At 38.5% G+C, this 21,113-nt stretch overlaps 1 protein-coding gene across 1 annotated transcript in view; it reads left to right on the top strand.

The window, feature by feature from the left end:
• Window positions 1-1,998: 1,998 nt before the first annotated feature.
• SEL1L2 (SEL1L2 adaptor subunit of ERAD E3 ligase) overlaps window positions 1,999-21,113 on the top strand; it is a 76,003-nt gene continuing 56,888 nt past the window's right edge. Inside the window, exons 1-2 of the mRNA XM_036826734.1 lie at window positions 1,999-2,149; window positions 17,802-17,904. Coding sequence (XP_036682629.1) covers window positions 1,999-2,149; window positions 17,802-17,904 — 254 coding nt within the window. The remainder of the gene's footprint in view (window positions 2,150-17,801; window positions 17,905-21,113) is intronic.

The following is a 21,113-nucleotide window of genomic DNA, read 5'->3' as shown; positions in this document are numbered from 1 at the left end:
GGAGATATATATTAAAGGATTTATATTAAGCTATTGGCTTATGCGATTATGGGAGCTGGCTGGGCAAGTCCGGAACCCACAGGGTAGTTTATCAACAAGGCAGACTGGAAGTCTCGGGCAGGAGCTGAAGCTGCTATTTACAGGTGGACTTTTTTCTTCTTCAGGGAAACCTCAGTTCCATTCTTAAGGCCTCTCAACTGTTTGAATCAGGCCAACCCAGATTATTTAGGATAATCTCGCTTACTTAAAGGTGCCTGCTAAATACCCTCACAGCAAAAACTAGATTCATGTAGGACTTAATAACTGGAGACTGTAGCCTCGCCGAATAGATACATAAAATTGACCATCACAGCCAGATATCTCCTAATCCTTATGTGTTCACTAAATTTTTTAATCTAAGTGAAATCTTTTACATTTATATCTGTTTCATTGTGTTCATTTGGGACTATTTCAACCTATCAATTATGTCAATCAAACTCTCCTAGTTTTCTGTCATTCAAATTTTTGACAAGCATGCCCTCCAATCTTTTACCCAAATTCTTGTTACAGACAGTACCAAGTTTAGAGCCTAGAGCCCACAATAATCCACCATAAATCTCTAATATTATATTTACCCACTGATAACAGATAAAAATCTACATGTGATGAGGTTGAAAAAATAAAATTTTAGTTATCAGAATGCCTTGTACAGAGTGCACTGCCCTTGTTTGGGAAGATGCCTTAATAAGCATTGGTAGATAGAAGGTAGACAGACACGCCTTCCTGATCCCCCACCTTCAACCCCACACAGAAGCCTAGTGTCAGGAACAGTACCTATGGAATCAGTAGTTAAGAAAGTAGAGGAAGCCATGGAGAAGTAACTTTCCTTGGAAGATTTACAAACTATGAAATGAGCCAGAAATATGGGTTATACATGGTTATAGAGCTGGCTAAAAACCTTGCAAAATCCCATTCTCATTCAGTTCCCATTTCAACATTTTGTGTACAGGATATCATAAAAAATGGGATATAGGTGTTTTATATAAATGCTACTCCCCAGACTTGTTAGTCCTTCAGAAAAGAAAAATTAGATTTAACCTAACATTCTCAAAAAACTTCCTGATTCTTAGTGATAATATCTCCTTAACTCAAGGCTCACAAACTGTGTATAAAAATCTGTTCAAAAAATGAAAGAGAAATTAAGGAGATTAGCATCAAGCTGGTTCTAGAATATGAATATATTTTTCTACATCTTGAAAATAGGGGAACTGTCTACCAATTTTCAGATCTCTATCACTTTTTCCTTTACCTAGAGGTTGTCAAATATAACCAATAGCATTTGTTTTCCCTTTAATTCAAGGCAAGACCTGTGCCTGGCATTGTGTCTGTCACATACTTAATATGAATAAATATTTGCTGAATTAAATTGAGTTGAATTCTTCCTATATAGAGCTAGGATGTAAACTCAGATCTTCTGACTCCAAGTGTAGCATTATCTACAATATACTACAATATAGGTGCTACATAAAAATAATAAACCCTTACATTTTTAGAGTATGTTTGAATGGTGTTTTATAGTTGAACACAATGCTTTCATATCCCATTACATTTTTTTTAATGGCATGCTCATTTTCTCGCAGAGTATCTTATCACTAGAACTTCAATAACTAATTCTTCTTTCTGAGTCAGAATTGAGTCTAATAGAGTAATTATCTTTATTAAATTGTTAGCAAGGCAAATCAATAATTAATCATGCAGTGGGAACAGTGGAGCCTATTCCTGCAGGCAACTGGAACACTAGCTTCTTTGTCCTTCCTGACCAGATCCTTCCTGGCATTTCTTGGAATTAATCATTATTAATTTTGGTGATTAGACCATACAGCTCCTATGTGCTTGGTTGGAGGGGAGTGTCTTAGAATCCTGCTTTAAGCCAGGGTTGGCATTCTTTTTTCTCACTTCTAGGGTCTGTGACCAGCTAGGCTAAGTTTATCATTTGTATTCCACATTATTGACTGTGGAATGTATGTGGAGGACACTGGGAAGTGCCATTCAGATCCTCTCTTCAATGAAGGACTTGTTGCCCAGTTGCTGGATGTGCAGTTCACAGACAGCCTTCAGCAGTCAGTCCCTTTAGAGACTGTCTCAGGTGCAGACAACTGCATAGCCCAAGGTTATGCCTCCTTCCTGGGAGAGCCAACTTCCAATGACTAATCAATTCAGGAACATAAAGGCCTGACCATGTCAGTCTAACTTGGGATGAGTTAGAAGAGACATGTTAGCTCCAGAGTACCCTCTGGGGTCAGGAAAGGGTTTCACTGGGCTTGTTACCGAGTCCAAGCTTGTACTGCTTGCCACATGACAGGCCAATAAATCAAGAGACAAGTTGTTGGGGCAAGGAATAGAGACTTTATTCAGAAAAACAGCAGACTGAGAAGATGGTGGACTACTGTCCCAAAGAACCATCTTACCTGAGTTAGAATTCAGGCTTCTTTTATACTAAGATGGGAGGAGGTATGGCTCATTGTTGCAAGCTTTTTGGTGCAGGAATCCTTTGTTCTTACAGCTGTCCAAGTAGGTCTGGTCACAATGTTCCTATATACCACCAAGAAGACAATTATTATTTTCTGTTCTGCAAATTTTTATCTCTGTATGAATGGAAAAGTGTTATACCTTCAAAGGTCAGAACCTTGAGAATGGGCTATCATGTATATTTCAGGCTATAAGCAACATTCTTTTACAAAAGGAGCAGAACCAGCATGGCTGAGCACAGGTGACAGAACACAAGGGTTAGAATTAAAGGAATAGATCTGATATGGAGTCAGGTTTGTTCTTCTCTGTTGCAGCTTGCGTCACAGCTTCTCTTTCTGCCTAATCCAACTTCTTCACCAGGTGTGGTTCCCAAGGGCACGTCTTTTTTCTTTTCTTTTTATTTATTTATTTATTTATTTATTTATGGCTGCATTGGGTCTTCGTTGCTGCGCGTGGGCTTTCTCTAGTTGCAGTGAGTGGGGGCTACTCTTCACTGCTGTGCGGGGGGTTCTCGTTGCAGTGGTTGTCTTTGTTGCACAGCACAGGCTCTAGGCACACGAGCTTCACTGGTTGTGTCATGCAGGCTCAGTAGTTGTGGCTCACATGCTCTAGAGCAGAGGCTCAGTAGTTGTGGCACATGAGCTTACTTGCTCCGCAGCATATGGGATCTTCCCAGACCAGGACTCAAACCCATATGCCCTGCATTGGCAGGCGGATTCTTAACCACTGCACCACCAGGAAAGTCCCAAGGGCACTTCTTAATAAATACTCCAAATTCTTAAAGTCTGCTTATCAGGGAACCCAATCTGTGTACCATTTAATACCTTTCGTATTACTTAAAGTTTTTCTTTAAATCAACACAAGTTTTTTTGTAAATGAATTTATTTTAAAAGAAAATCACTAAAGATCTCCTATTCTGGCAAAATGGTGGTTTAATCCAATATGAAAATCCTACTGCTTACAAATACCTAAAAATGATACCTAATATATGCCAAAACACTTTTTTAAAATGAAGACCTGGGCTCACAAGAAACTGAAATCCCCAGGTGCTAGAAATAATGAAAAATAAGCATGTGAGTTGATGTTTTGTCAAGCTGTGATCAGAGCTGGTAATGGATGAGCCTTGGATTTTAAATCCCAGGCTGGGAAAATAAAAAAGACATAAAGATCTTTGACAAGAGAATTGAGATGAAGAGTTATGAATAAAACTAAGAGTCTCATAGAGCTGTGCATACAGTGAAAGGGGAGATTAGGAGAAAACAACAAACCACCCACCATTATATGTAAATATCAAGGAAGCTTTTCCTCCACTTAGACTCTCACAGGGGAAAACATGTTCCTGGAAAATAACCTACACAGTATCCCTGCACCTTATACAGATATGAATTTGAATTTATGCCACCTGATTTTTGTGTGTGTGTGTGTGAACACTTTCAAGCCAATATGTTCACATACACAAATTTCTTTCCACCAATAAGACAATAAATCTGGAAACCTGACAGAAGCAATACAAAATAACTTTGGGGAAACAATTCCACAATTCCTACATTACAAGCCTTGTTGGGGGGTGGAGTCAAGACAGCAGTGTGGGAAGACGTGGAGTTAGTGTCTCCCCACAACTATGGTGCCTGATGGCCACTGGTGAGAGACCCTGATGCCCAAGGAGATGGGAGGAACCCTCAAGTTAACCGGCTTGGTTCACAAGCCAGGGGTCAGGCCGAAGCTCCTGTGGTGGGAGCTCCGAGTCTGAACCACTGGACTAACAGAGAACCTCAGACTCCAGGGAATATTCATTGGAGTGAGGTCTCACAGAGGTCCTCTTCTCAGCACCAAAACGCAGCTCTACCCAACAGCCTAGAAACTCCAGTGTTGGAGGCCTCAGGCCAAACAACCAGCAAGACAGGAACAAAATCCCACTCATAAAAAAAAGGAAAAAAAAATGAGACAGCAAAAATATACATCACAGATGAAAGAGCAATGTAAAAACCTGCATGACCAAATAAATGAAGAGGAAATAGGCAATCTATCTGAAAAAGAATTCGGAGTAATGATAGTAAAGATGATCCAGAATCTCGGAAATAGAATGGAGGAATGGATAGAGAAAGTACAAGAAATGTTTAACAAAGATCTAGAAGAACTAAAGAAAAAACAGAGATGAACAACACAATAACTGAAATGAAAAATACACTAGAAGGAATCAGTAACAGAATAACTGAGGCAGAAGAACGAATAAGTGAGCTGGAAGACAAAATGGTGGAAATAACTGCCAAGGAGCAGAATAAAGAAAAAAGAATAGAAAGAATTGAAGACAATCTCTGAGACCTCTGGGACAACCCTAAACACACCAACATTCGAATTATAGGGGTCCCAGAAGAAGAAGAGAAAAAGAAAGCGTCTGAGAAAATATTTGAAGAGATTATAGTGGAAAACTTCCCTAACATGGGAAAGGAAATAGTCACCCAAGTTCAGGAAGTGCAGAGAATCCCATACAGGATAAACCCTAGGAAAAACACATCAAGACACATATTCATCAAACTAACAAAAATTAAATTCAAAGAAAAAATATTAAAAGCAGCAAGGGAAAAACAAAAAATAACATACAAAGCAATCCCCATAAGGTTATCAGCTGATTTTTCAGCAGAAACTCTGCAGGCCAGAAGGGAGTGGCAGGATATACTTACAGTGATGAAAGAGAAAAACCTACAGCCAAGATTACCCAGAGGATCTCATTCAGATTCAATGGAGAAATCAAAAGCTTTTCAGACAAGCAAAACCTAACAGAATTCAGCACCACCAAACCAGCTTTACAACAAATACTAAAGGAACTTCTCTAGGCTGGAAACACGAGAGAAGAAACACACCCACAAAAACAAACCCAAAACAATTAAGAAAGTGGTAATAGGAACATACATATTGATAATAACCTTGAATGTAAATGGATTAAATGCCCCAACCAGAAGACACAGACTGGCTGAATGGATACAAAAACAAGACCCTTATATATGCTGTCTACAAGAGACCCACTTCAGACCTAGGGACACATACACACTGAAAGTGAAGGGATGGAAAAAGATATTCCATGCAAACAGAAATCAAAAGAAAGCTGGAGTAGCAATACTCATATCAGATAAAATAGACTTTAAAATAAAGACTGTTACAAGAGATAAGGAGGGACACTATATAATGATCAAAGGATCAATCCAAGAAGAAGATATAAAAATTATGAATGTTTATGCACCCAACATAGGAGCACCTCAATACATAAGGAAAATGCTAACAACCATGAAAGGAGAAATCAACAGTAACACAATAATAGTAAGGGACTTTAACACCCCACTTACACCAATGGAGAGATCATCCAAACAGAGAATAAATAAGGAAACACAAGCTTTAAATGACACAATAGACCAGATAGATTTAATTGATATTTATAGAATATTCCACCCAGAAGTGGCAGAATACACTTTCTTCTCAAGTGCACACGGAACATTCTCCAGGATAGATCACATCTTGGGTCACAAATCAAGCCTCAGAAAACTTAAGAAAATTGAAATCGTATCAAGCATCTTTTCTGACCACAATGCTATGAGATTGGAAATCAATTACAGGAAAAAAACTGTAAAAAAACACAAATACATGGAGGGTAAACAGCGCCCTACTAAATAACCAAGAGATCACTGAAGAAATCAAAGAAGAAATTTTAAAAATACATAGAAACAAATGACAATGAAAACACGACGACCCAAAACCTTTGGGATGCAGCAAAAGCAGTTCTAAGAGGGAAGTTTACAGCAATTCAGTCTCACCTCAAGAAACAAGAAAAATCTCAAACAATCTAACCCTACAATTAAAACAACTAGAGAAAGAAGAACAAAGAAAACCCAAAGTCAGTAGAAGGAAAGAAATCATAAAGATCAGAGCAGAAATAAATGAAATAAAAACAAAAACAATAGCAAAGATCAATAAAACTAAAACTGGTTCTTTGAGAAGATAAACAAAACTGATAAACCCTTAGTCGGACTCATCAAGAAAAAAAGGGAAATGATGCAAATCAATACAATTAGAAATGAAAAAGGATAAATCACAACAGACACTGCAGAAATACAAAGGATTACAAGAGACTACTACAAGCAACTCTGTGCCAATAAAATGGACAACCTGGAAGAAATGGACAAATTCTTAGAAAGGTATAACCTTCCAAGACTGAACCAGGAAACAATAGAAAATATGAACAGACCAATCACAAGTAATGAAATTGAAACTGTGATTAAAAATCTTCCAACAAACAAAAGTCCAGGACCAGATGGCTTCACAGGTGAATTCTATCAAACGTTTAGAGAAGAGCTAACACCCATCCTTCTCAAAGTCTTCCAAAAAATTGCAGAGGGAGAAACACTCCCAGATTCATTCTAGGAAGCCACCATCACCCTGATACCAAAACCAGACAAAGAAGTCACAAAAGAAGAAAATTATAGACCAATATCACTGATGAACGTAGATGCAAAAATCCTGAACAAAATACTAACAAACAGAATCCAACAGCACATTAAAAGGATCATACACCATGATCAAGTGGGATTTATCCCAGGGATGCAAGGATTCTTCAATATATGCAAATCAATCAATGTGATACACCATATTAACAAATTGAGGACTAATAACCATATGATCATCTCAATAGATGCAGAAAAAGCTTTTGACAAAATTCAACACCAATTTATGATAAAAACTCTCCAGAAAATGGGCATAGAGGGAACCTACCTCAACATAATAAAGGCCATATATGACAAACCCACAGCAAGCATCATACTCAATGGTGAAAAACTGAAAGCATTTCCACTAAGATCAGGAACAAGACAAGGATGTCCAGTCTCACCACTCTTACTCAGCATAGTTTTGGAAGTCCTGGTCACAGCAATCAGAGAAGAAAAGGAAATAAAAGGAATACAAATTGGGAAAGAAGAAGTAAAACTGTCACTGTTTGCAGATGACATGATACTATGCATAGAAAATCCTAAAGATGCCACCAGAAAACCACTAGAACTAATCAATGAATTTGGTAAGGTTTCAGGATACAAAGTTAATGCACAAAAAGCTCTGGCATTCCTATACACCAACAACAAAAAATCAGAGAGAGAAATTAAGGAAACACTCCCATTTACCATTGCAACAAAAAGAATAAAATACCTAGGAATAAACCTGCCTAAGGAGACGAAAGACTTGTACTCAGAAAACTACAAAACACTGATGAACGAAATCAAAGATGACATAAACAGGTGGAGAAATATGCCATGTTCTTGGATTGGAAGAATCAGTATTGTGAAAATGACTATACTACCCAAAGCAATCTACAGGTTGAATGCAATCCCTATCAAACTACCAATGACATTCTTCACAGAATTAGGACAAAAGATTTTACAATTCACATAGCAACACAAAAGACCCCGAATAGCCAAAGCAATCTTGAGAAAGAAAAACAGAGTTGGAGGAATCAGGCTCCCTGACTTCAAACTATACCACAAAGCTACAGTAATCAAGACAGTATGGTACTGGCACAAAAACAGAAATTTAGATCAATGGTACAGGATAGAATGCCCAGAGATAAACCCACACACATATGAGCACCTAATTTATGACAAAGGAGGCAAGAACATTCAATGGAGAAAAGATAGATAGCCTCTTCAATAAGTGGTGCTGGGAAAGTATACACAGATTATACAAAGACCATTGATTATCATTTGGATGAAGATTAAGATCAGATCCCATCCACACCTCATATACAAAAATTCCAGTTTTATTAAAGACCTAAATGTGATTATCAAAACTTTAATAATTTTAGAATATATTGGCATAAGAAAGGGGTCTTAGAAAAGATAAAAGTAAAACCATAATGGCAAAATTCATAAATTTGACTACCTTAAAAATTTTTAATTTGATTAGATATTTTTTATTATAACATAAAAAAAGCCTAACAGACTGGAAAAAGCAACAAATGTAGTCAACAAATATAGTCAACAAAGAATTAGTATTTGGTTATATAAAGAACACCTACAAATCAACATGAAAACCAAATAGAAAAGGAACAAAGGATACAAATAGGCAATTCTTTTTTTTTTTAGATTTATTTTTTATTGAGATAACATTGGTTTATAACATTATATAAGGGGACTGGGACTTCCCTGGTGGTCCAGTGGTTAAGACTTTGCCTTCCAATGCAGGGGATGCAGTTTCAATCCCAGGTCGGGAAGCTAAGATCCCACATGCCTTGCGGCCCAAAAACCAAAACATAAAACAGAAGCAGTATTGTAACAAATTCAATAAAGACTTTTAAAAAATGGTCCATATCCAAAAAAACTTTAAAAACATTATATAAGTTTCATATATATACATTATACTTCTGCTTCTGAATATACTACAGTGTGCTCACCATCAAAAATTTAGTTTCTCTCCATCACCTTACAGTTTGGCCCTCTTTATGCATTTTTGCCCTTCCCCTCCCCCCCCTTCCCCTTCTGTTAAAACCACTACTCTGTTCTCTATATCTATGGTTTGTTTTGGTTTGGCTTGGTTTGTTCATTTATTTTATTGTTTGTTTGTTATTTCATATTCCACATATTAGTGAAATCATATGGTATTTGTCTTTCTTCAATCTGACTTATTTCACTTAGCATAATACCCTCAAGGTTCATCCATGTTTCATCTTTTTTTGATGATAGCTGAGTAGTATTCCATTGTGTGTGTGTGTGTATATATGTGTGTGTGCCACATATATATGTATATGTATGTATATATATATAACATCTTCTTTATCCATTCATCTATTGATGGGCACTTATGTTGTCTCCATATCTTGGCTATTGTAAGTAATGAAGTGATGAATACAGGGGTGCACATATCTTTTCAAGTTAGTGTTTTCATATTCTTTGGTTAAATACCCAGAAGTGGAATTGCTAGATCACATGGTAGTTCCATTCTTAATTTTTTGAGGAATATCCATACTATTTTCCATAGTGGCTGCACCAATTTACATTCCCAACCTTATACATAAGGTTTCCCTTTTCTCCACATCCTCACCAACATTTATTTCTTGCCTTTTTGATGATAACCATTCTAAAGGGTGTGAGGTAATATCCCATTTTCCTAAAAGGTGAAAATAACCAAAGGCCAATAATTATACTTAACTTCACTAGAAATTGCAGAAACAAATTCAATAGCAAAGATTAATTATTTGACACAGATTAGCAAAACTAAAAGGTCAGATAACCCCATGAGTGATCCAGAATGTGAAGAAACAAGAACCCTTATACATCACTAGTGAGAGCGTAAGTTTTGTCCAACCTCTTTAAACAGCAATGTGGTAATATTTAGTAAAGTTTAAGATGCATATATCCCATACTTGGCACATGTACTTTTAGATAAATTCTCACACATCTGTAGAAGGAAATGTGCATGAGGATTTTTATTGTAGAATTGGTTTTGGTAACACAGAAGTGGAAAAACCTAATGTGCATGGAATGAGTAGGATAAATAATGAAGCAATGAATACATAAAGTGGATTATTCATACAAAGAATTTTAACCAGAAAGTTGGTGCTGTTAAAATGAATGAATGAATCTTGCTTGGCTCAAGATGAATAAATCTCAAAAAGTGAAAAACCTAGTTGCAAAAGTATATACAGTATAATGCTATTTATATAAAGTATAGAAATGATATTGGGTACATATATGTAGTAAAAGAGCTACATAGCAACTTCAGGACAATAACCCCTCTGAAGAGGGTACAAGGAGAAAGGATGTTGGGAGGAGGCTTGAGTGTTTCTGTACATTGTGTTTCCTTAGAGTTGATACCTAAAACAAACAAGGCAAAATGTCACCATCTGTTAAACTGTGTGTGTGAGGGGGGAGGGTTATAGTGTGTTTCATTTTCTGGATTTTTTTTATATGTTTGAAATATTTCATGGTTAATTTTTTAAAGAAAAAAATGGAAATTAGCATCACTTGACACAAATAGAATTTATAGGTGAATACACATTAAATATATTAACTATCAAAGTATTAAAGTTTATGTGTGTACCACTTAAAATTATCTTATGTACCCTTTAGGGTACAATTATCACTGTTTACCCCGTGGGAAAACAGTGACCTAAGGTATTACAAATTAGCAAGTGCAGCTAAGTGTCAACCCAGCCACTTTCAGCAGGCACTCTTGCCCACCCCAGAGGACATGGTACATGCATGTCACCATCTTTCTCTTGCCTTCTTGCCCTTCTGCTCCACTCATTACTGAAAGTCTTCCTATTATCCAAGGCCTCCCACAAGCACTGTCTTCTTACATAATCTTGTCCAAACCAACCAGACTGGGCATTGTCAGGTATGCCTAATGATGCTCTGAATCATCAAGACCAGGTTACACCATGCCCATTATCTTCTGTTGGGGAAGGTGGAGGAATATATTGTATCCTTTTTAGACAGATTTCCATCAGAAAACAGTCAAAATAAAAAGGGATGTGACTCATCTAATGGGGAAAATGCTTTACATGAAACATATTTTTCAATAATGTCAGATAAATGAAATATTACTATAACTAAACAACTTTAAAATATTTATAACAAATTACAATAAATATATTTTTTAAATGTATTTAGGACCTATTTTTCAAATTTTTCATCATTTGATAGTAACTTGGCATTTAACACATGAGTCTGCATATTGTGTAGCTCTAAGAAGTAGTATGAGCACAGACTCTGGAGTCAGACTGCCTAGATTTGAATCCTTGTCTACTAGGTACCAGCTATATGACCTTGGGTAGGTTACTTAACCTCTCTGTGCCTAAATCACCTCATCTGTAAAATGGGAATGATATAGCGCCTTCCTTTTACAGTCAGTGAGAAAATTGCCTGGGACCCAAGTGCTTTATAAATATTAGCTCCTATTTATAACTATAACTATAGATATATATTATTTTTGATTCTTCATTTGTTTTATAACCCGTATTTCTTTCTGCTAAATTAAGAGTTTTGGATTGTGAATTATATCTGTCAGAATCCCTCTTATTTCAAGCTTTGCTTAGTAGATATTTAAAGAGAAAAAAATTTTTTTTCTACTGATAATTTGTCTACCATTTCTAAGAAATACCACTGGAGGTATTGATATCTGAGGACAATAATCTGGGGACAGAATGAATAAACTTGACTGTTGTAAATATCTGTGCTCTATTCAAGTGTATTTGAGTTGATCGCATCTTCATCTGACTAAACTCTGCTGAGTCATTCTTTCTTGGATGGAATGTTATTTTTAGAAATGGATCGTTATTCTCCCGCTTTATCTTAGATTGTGTCTTTCTAGCAGACATTAAGGGCAAATGTGAAGAGCTCTTCTGATGCATTATTCAGAAAATCAGAAACTGAAGTTGGTTTATATTAAAGACAATTAAAATTAGATGGATGCAGTGTCTGTGGAGGCAAGATTTTCTGCAGGGCAAAGATTTTCCCATTTTATCTTTTTGTATCATTTTAATGGTGAAAGCACCTGATTTTTAGTCAGACTAAAAGATATTCATCTCCTTTAATTCTCAATGTCAAGACATTCTTTTAACTCTCAGTGATCCTTTATGTGGTTCACAATGTAACTATAATTTGAGATTCAAAATAATGAATTTATTATTCTTTTCCTTTTATTTTTCTAGATAATTTAGATGGTATTTATATACTTGAATTTAAGTGCTAAAGTTCTAGATTTTCTGGTGAAACATACAAGAAAGTGAGGAATGCAGGCTAGGGCAAGGGAAGGAGCTAAGCAAAGATAGAGTTTCAGGAGAAGTTTAGGACTTTGAAGAACGAATTGCCCTGGAGGATTGCCCCCTTCGCATAGGCAAGGGGGCTGGGCTTTTTTACTCCCACATCAATCAGCCAATGGCTATAGGCCACCAGCACCTTGGAGGGTTAAATATATATGTTGAAAGACCTTGCCTTACTTGCTGGACCTCCTTGACTCCAATCAACTTCGGCTCTATTCAAACTCCAAAACAATTGTCTCTGATCACAGCCGTCTTCCTGCCACTTCTATTCTCTCTCTATTTCTCCTACAAAACCTGCCTTCACCTTCACAATGACCTCAGTTCCCTCCTCCCTCTCCTTCTTCACCCCTCTGTCCACTCTCCTCAGTATCACTTACTTCCATAGCCAGCTTTAACTGCATGACCAGCCGTGACACTAAAGCTCTCATTCTTCAAGATACACTGCCCCCCCAGTTCATTTGCATAGACTGTTTCCTCCAAATGGAACACCAGTTTCACCTTCTTGGCCTGAAAAATTCCTACCTACGTTTTAAGAACTATATAAAGTGCCATTTCATCTGTGAAGATTTCTTTATTTCACAAAGCCAGAGTAAGGGGCATGAAGTGGGTGGGCATTTGCTGTTTGTGGGCTTCCCATCACCCATTTTACCCTTCTCACCATCCCAATTTCCTCTGAGGAATTAGGTCTTCCCCAACGGATACATTTTTATAGGAAGGTAATGAGAAGCCTTGTTTTCCCTGCTAGACCCATCAGATTCATCATGGAGTCTTCCTCAACAGAGAGAGGAAGGTCCTAAAAGGATTGGATTCTAGTCCATCCCAGTAGCAATATCTGCCTCTGCTTCCAGAGATACTTTGATTCCTGGTCAACCCCATTGATTCTATAAACCTCCTAATAAGTTCCTTTGGCTTAAAGCAATCAGATTGGGCTTCTGTTGCTTACAAACAAAGAAGCCTCCTTTACTCCCACAGTGCCTTCTTATGTAGTGCCTACCACATGGCCTTGTACTTTTTGGTAAACATGTTTGTCTCCACCAGGCTAAGACACAATATCTAGCATTGTGTCTAACACATGGTGAGTATCAGTTAATACCTATTAAATGAACGAGTAAACGTATGAATGACAGAGAACAAGTTGTCTCCAGCTTTCCTTCTTATTAATATCTGAAACAAGCAAGTGGGCCATTTTTGTTCTAAAGATTTGCTTCTAGTCGTTATGAACAAGAGGATTCTGCATGAATTCCACAATGGCAAGTGGCAGGAATTAAGAAATAGACTTGATTAGAGAATTTTACAACTGAAGTATGAGCAGGAGAAGGCATAGATTCCCATTTCTCCCACCATCTCACAGAAAGGTAATCTGGGTCCAGGTATTTCTGGACACATGCAAGGTCTACCTACTACACTGTACTTTGAGTACAATCATGAGAAAGTGACCTTGTCAGAGGTGAGCTACTTGGGCATCCAGCTGCCTGGGAAAGTCAGATGTCCAGCACCTGGAGACCTTGGGGGCCCATGGGAAATTTCAGTCCCTCTTGCTTTTAGAAGGTAGCCACTGATCTGATCAGAAGCTGAGTTTGGGTGCATCCTTTCTCACAGGGAGAAGGGGCAGCTTGTTTTCCTTGTGATCTGGAGTTGGCATCAGTATTAGTTTGCTATGGCTGCCATAACAAAATACCATAGGCAAGGTGGCTTACACAGCAGAAATTTATTTTCTCACAGTTCTGGAGGCTGGAAGTCCATGATCAAGGTATTTGCAGGGTTGGTTTCATTCTAAGGCTTCTTTCCTTGGCTTACAAAGGGTCACCTTCTCAATGTGTCCTTACATGATCTTTTTTCTGTGCCCGCACGCGCCTGGTGTTTCTTCTGCTTATAAGGACACTTGTCATATTGGATTAGGGCCCCACCCTAATGGCCTCTTTTAATCACTTCTTTAAAGACCTCATCTCCAAATAAGGTTACATTCTGAGGTACTGGGGGTTGGGACTTCACTATATGAATTTTGACGGACACAATTCTGCCCATAACAGTCCCCAAGTTAGATAGGGAGTAATGATAATAAGACTGCAGAAGTAATAAACTGTCTAGAACTCTCTACAAATTATATCTCTGACAAACACTGAAATACAAATTCATCTAGTTGGAGCACTTTCCACAATTACTGCTGCCTTAAATACTTCTCTGGCACACCTATTCGCCCTTTTATTCCTGATGCTCATCCCCACCACTTCTCAGTCACCTTAGAGCCCCTACCAGTACAAAACAGTTGGCCGTTCAAAGGACTCCAGAGTCGTGAATGTCCTTTACATCAACTTCAGAATGGTCTCCTCAAATCCTCAAATCATTTCCTGACTGTAATTTTCCCCAAATTTGGAAATAATTAAACCATAAAAAGAAAATCAAAGCGTTGTCAAGATAACTTTTTTCTGATAATTGAGCCCTCTTGTGTTAAAGAAAACTTGTATTTTAATACATTTGGAAAACCAAAAAGAAAATGACATGTAAAGGTAAAAGCCATGGGTAGAAATCTGTAGTGGTAAATCATTTCTCATATGTATATGGATGCAGAGTCAACCTTTCAAAATGTATTCTCACTCTTTGAAAGCATGTTAATTGGAGCAATTGCTATTTCAAACACAGATGAGTAGATCTTTCCCATTATTTTTCCTCTTTAATCATAAGTATAGGTAATATACAACCCAAAGCAGATATTTGACACTAAACTTGTCCAGTGTTACTAAATTGATTGGATAACTTGAAGCATTCAAAATAATTGTAAACTGGCTTTTAAGTTTTCTGTGTTTGGGTTTTTTTATAATTTACAAAAGAAAGTGGACAACTCTGATATCTTGTCAGGAAGAAGAAAAACAAGAACCACTTTAAAAGTTCTTTGTTTTCTTGTTAATGAGGCATCAAGTCCCAGAATGCCTCTCCTTTAAAATGACTTCAGCAATCTTCAGAAAGAAAAATGGAGCTGGAGGAATCAGGCTCCCAGACTTCAGACTATACTACAAAGCTACAGTGCCATACAGTATGGTACTGGCACAAAAACAGAAATATAGATCAATGGAACAGGATAGAAAGCCCAGAGATAAACCCACGCACATATGGTCACCTTATTTTTGATAAAGGAGGAAAGAATATACAATGGAGAGAAGGCAGCCTCTTCAATAAGTGGTGCTGGGAAAACTGGACAGCTACATGTTAAAGAATGAAATTAGAACACTCCTTAACACCATACACAAAAATAAACTCAAAATGAATTAAAGACCTAAATATAAGGCCAGACACTATAAAACTCTTAGAGGAAAACATAGGCAGAACACTCTATGGCATACATCACAGCAAGATCCTTTTTGACCCACTTCCTAGAGAAATGGAAATAAAAACAAAAATAAACAAATGGGACCTAATTAAACTTCAAAGCTTTTGCACAGCAAAGGAGACCATAAACAAGACAAAAAGACAACCCCCAGAATGGGAGAAAATATTTGCAAACGAAGCAACTGACAAAGACTTAACCTCCAAAATTTACAAGCAGCTCATGCAACTCAATATCAAAAAAAACAAACAACCCCAATCCAAAAATGTGCAGAAGAGCTAAATAGACATTTCTCCAAAGAAGATATACAGATTGCCGACAAACACATGAAAGAATGCTCAACATCACTAATCATTAGAGAAATGCAAATCAAAACTACAATGAGGTATCACCTCACACCAGTCAGAATGGCCATCATCAAAAAATCAACAAACAATAAATGCTGGAGAGGGTGTGGAGAAAAGGGAACCCTCTTGCACTATTGGTGGGAATATAAACTGATACAGCCACTATGTAGAACAGCATGGAGGTTCCTTAAAAAACTAAAAATAGAACTACCATACAACCCAGCAATCCCACTACTGGGCATATTCTCTGAGAAAACCATAATTCAAAAAGGGTCATGTACCACAATGTTCATTGCAGCTCTATTTACAATAGCCAGGACATGGAAGCAACCTAAGTGTCCATCAACAGATGAATGGATAAAGAAGATGTGGCACATATATACAATTGAATATTACTCAGCCATAAAATGAAATGAAATTGAGTTATTTATAGTGAGGTGGATGGACCTAGAGTCTGTCATACAGAGTGAAGTAAGTCAGAAAGAGAAAAACAAATACTGTATGCTAACACATATATATGGAATCTAAAAAAAAAAAAAAAAAATGTTCTGAAGAACCTAGGGGCAGGACAGGAATAAAGATGCAGACGTAGAGAATGGATTTGAGGACACGGCGGGGGAGGAAGGGTAAGCTGGGACGAAAGTGAGAGAGTGGCATGGACTTATATATACTACCAAACGTAAAATAGATAGCTAGTGGAAAGCAGCCACATAGCACAGGGAGATCAGCTCGATGCTTTGTGACCACCTAGAGGGGTGGGATAGGGAGGATGGGAGGGAGACACAAGAGGGAGGAGATATGGGGACATATGTATATATATAGCTGATTCACTTTGTTATAAAGCAGAAACTAACAAACCATTGTAAAGCAGTTATACTCCAATAAAGATGTTAAAAAATAAAAAATAAAAATAAAATAAAATGACTTCAGATGTGGTTCACCTAATCAGAGGTTTCAGTGAGTGTCATAATGGACTTCAAGAGGCACTGTGATACTATGGAGGGGTGTGTGTGTGTGTGTTGGGGTGGAGGGTCTAAAGCAGACTCTCCTTCTAACCAGCTTTCCCCATCTGTAAACTGGTGATATGTTTTGAAAATTGTGAATTGTTATATAAATGTTTTAAAATATTATTATTGTAGCAGGTAAATTCCTGTTTCTTTATTTTCCTTAAATACTATAAAATTTACTCTGAGTCTCCATCCCACAAGGCAAATTATTATTGATACTCTCTCTGTGTGTCTTCTCCAAGGTCCAAAGTGTGTCTTGGCACACATACTCTGCCCTCTTATTCCTGATGCTCATCCCCAACAATTCTCAGGCTAGAAAGGTCTGAGAAAGGTTCTGGGGAGGAGGAGGGAGCCTTGGGCAGAGCAAATTTTTCAGGGAGAGTCTCTCTTCCAATCCTAGGTACACAGTGGTCATCTTGGAGATGCCCATTGCTCATGAAATCTTAAGGTTCAGACAAGGGATCTGAGAGCTGAGAGCCTGGTGTCTAAGATCCAGCCTGTAGAATACACCAGGCAACCCCTTCCCTTGGAGGCCTTGCTTCCTGTCTTCTGCTTTGTACCCTCTTCCCAGACCGGGAACACCTCTCTCCCTCCTACCATCAGAGACATCTGTCTGTCTCCTCTACCCTCCAAGACCTTTCACAAAAGAGAGGAAGAGAGTACTTTTGCAGGCAGCTTCTACCATCTGACCAAAGGTGAGGTGATCTTGAAATGCAGAAGTTAGAAAATGAGAGAGAACCCCAAACTAATATTCCAGCACATTATTTTTAAAATATAAAACACAAAAATAATGTTATTTGTCCTTGTTGGTCCATATACAGTAAAAAAGCAAACGAAGAAAATTTTCACAGATGAAGGAGACCAGCTTTTTAAGATAGGCATCAAGATCCTCCAGCAGTCTAAAAGCCGAAAACAAAAAGCAGAGTAAGTCCATCCAGCTACTTAAGCCAAGTTCAATTTCCAGGTTGAGAAAAAGGAACAATCCAAAATCTAATTTGTCATTAAAAGCTTATTGGTATAACAAGTAAGCTTATTTGCCTGTAAGCTTTTGTTTTTAAAAGGATCAAATGGTGTTTAAAGAATCCTACAAATTATCCAGCCTACAAATGGAAGGACTGTGTGTGAAATTGTGGTCCCTACACATTAAATGAAAGGCAGAATGAAGGCACTGATCTGAGCATTCAGGCAAAAATATTCTGTTTTGGCTTTAATTGATTCAAATGAAATGAAAATGTATTATTCGAATTAGAGAAGTTATTGTTTTAGAATGCTTTATTCTGCCTAACAGCATTTGTACATCACTTTATGGTTTTCAGAGCACTTTCGTGTATGTGACGCCATTTTATCCCCAGAACAGACTTATGAGTTAAGAAGACTTTCATTTTTCCCCCTTTAAAAAGTTGGGAACAGAGATTCAAGGATGTTAAAGTGAGGTGATCACAGACGCACAGCTGGGAGGTGACCAAGCCGTGGCCACATGGTCTCACACCATGTCCATTGTTTCTCTTTTCACTTGTCTACTTTGTCTAAATGGGAGGCAGAAATATCTTCTCCCCCCAGGAGAGGGGCACAACTTGAGGTCCTATCAAGTCTCTAGTTAAAACCTTGGGATTAAACTCTGGTTCTGCCATTACTGGTGTGATCCTGAGCAAGTTACTTAACTGCTTCGTGCCCTGGATAATTCAATCAAGCTCTTAGAAAAATGTCCTTAGTAATAAGGAGATAAGTGTTTGTTATTTTTATCTCTAGTCCTCTAAATGGTAAGTGGAAGGTGTGGAAGAGAAGGCAAGTGTGTCTTGAACCATAATAGAAAGAATGGACTCTGAACCCCCGACAAGGAGACTTCTTTTGTTTTCACACAAATTAGGCATACCAGCCCCACGGGAAGCATCCCAAAGCTGTGGTAACCAGCCAGAGGCAGGCAGCCTTAGAGTCCATGAATTTTTTCTGAAAACTCAAAGCCTTTGAGAAGAGCTTAACAGTGTAGAGGATGAGGGTGGGGGTGGGACACTCAACTGTGAACCTGGTTATAAAAACATCACAACGTCCATTTTTCAAGCTCCTTCTTTGTGTTAATGTTGTAGGCATTTATGTGTGGGATATTACTCATTGCTCACAATGATACTGTAAGACATAAATTATTATCCCCAAATTATGGAGGAGGAAATGGAAAGTCAAAAAGATACTGATTTTTCCAAAGTGACAAGAAGATGGAAGTAAGGGATTTGGTCCTCTCTCTAGGGAAAATTAAATTCGAAGCTCTTTATAAGAGCAAAGGAAACCATCCTCAGCAAAACTCAAGGCTCATGCTGAGCATTCCTGGGGGCTCTCATGATGGGGATGGAGTTAAATCAGGCCCCAAACTACAATCCAGCCTGATGGGGAAGTCAGCTCACTCGGGTGCCACTGAGTGGATGAGTAAGGATAGGATTTCTCAAGCTGGCCAGGCTAGATGAGAGAACAATGGGAAGGGCTGTTCTCTGAGATTTCAGACTAGCTCTGCCTATAGCAGGTGAACCCAAGATGAGGGGCCCCATCAAGTCCAAGGAAACCCTAGATTCAGCCTGATGGGACAAAACTACTCTTAGAAGGTTCTGCTTAACCTTGATGCGTGCCTTCCTTTCTGGCTTAAAGGATGGGGAGAAAACCCAGCCCTTCAGTGCAGGACCATGCAGCAGTGCAGGAACCTTCATGCCTACCTGGTGTCATTCAATCTCAGGTTATTCTTTCCCAGTCTATCCTGCTCCAGTCCTTGCCCAAGAACCCGAGAAGAACAGCTTATTTCTGTAGCAGCATAGATAGATGAGAGGGTACATAAATCTGAGTCTCCTGACCCTTCAGCATGTGTAGCAGTTGAGACCTGAAACCAAATATGTTCATAACAAAAGACCCTAGGAGTTTGTGGGCAAGATGGGTGAAATTCCTTCAGTTTTCAGGATGGTCTGCTCTCCACTTAAGCCAGTTACATCTAATATAGCCATCTTTAAGATTCTGGTCAGACCAAAGAGGAATCATATCCCTCCTATTCATCTTCTACCCTCCCCCCTCCTTGCTTCACCGCTTCTCAGATGAGGGTAGCATAAGTTAGAGGGGCTAGTAGAATTTTTGGCTCATCCACACCCACATCTTGGTCTAATTCATTTATTCAGTCTCTTTATATATAGGAAAGGAAAATTGTTGAACAAGTCAGTTCTGTTAGAAGTACAGATGTTAAGCAAGCATATGTCAGGGAAACACAAACTTGTCTGAAGGAGTCAAGAAACCTCTATGACATCCCGGGTTAACTGTCATTAAGAATTACTCCCCATCAGTGAAGAAGCTGTGAAGATAAGCTGCTGCCCCACACCAAGTTTCTGATGTGTCCTAGAGATGCATTTAGCCTCCTCCTTCCCCAGCACCCACCCGAGCATCCAATGTCAGATGCTTTAGAGACAATCCAGATACCTAACTGAACTTTCCTTTGGAGATCTGCCCCTGCAGCCCAGTTTCTCCTACTTTTTCACTCTTGGGGATTGCAGTCCAGATCTTAATCCCACAAACTTTACCAACACCTTTCTCCTGCCCTTGGTCCTGCTTCTGGTATTCCATATATCACCTTGGACTTTCCTGACAGGGGACCTAAGTACCCACCCCTCCCTCAGAATCAAAGACACCTAGAGGGGTTGGTTTTGCAAACTTTGCTGCCCCCTGGGACCAGCGACTGGATATACTGCTGGCCCCTACAGCCCATCTCAGGTTTCTCTGCCCTGGACCATGTCGGTGCCCTTCTAGTCCCAGCAGGCTATGTGGCTGCAGCAGCAAGCCATGTGACAGAAGAGCTCCCAGGAGTCTGTATCCTGTTGCCATGCCCATCCCTTGATGCCAGACATTTGAATTCATTGACCTTTGAGACCTTCTATTTTATTATTTGCCTTCTGGTCCCCAGAACCTCCGCTTGCTTTGACCATGGCTAATTTCTTGCTTGATCTCCTGGCTTCTTTTTGTCCCACTGGAGTCTACTCTCTGTTTGCCATCCAGGACCCTAATGCGTACCTGGATGTCACTCATCCTGGCCTTTTTGGCCCATTCTGTTCTGCTCCAGCTTTTGATCAAGAGCAGCTTATTCTAGAATCAGCATGGGTAGGGGTATATAA

The sequence above is a fragment of the Balaenoptera musculus genome, chromosome 15, assembly GCF_009873245.2.
Source record: "Balaenoptera musculus isolate JJ_BM4_2016_0621 chromosome 15, mBalMus1.pri.v3, whole genome shotgun sequence".
Classification (NCBI taxonomy): domain Eukaryota; kingdom Metazoa; phylum Chordata; class Mammalia; order Artiodactyla; family Balaenopteridae; genus Balaenoptera; species Balaenoptera musculus.
This window is presented reverse-complemented; position numbering and strand designations above follow the sequence as displayed.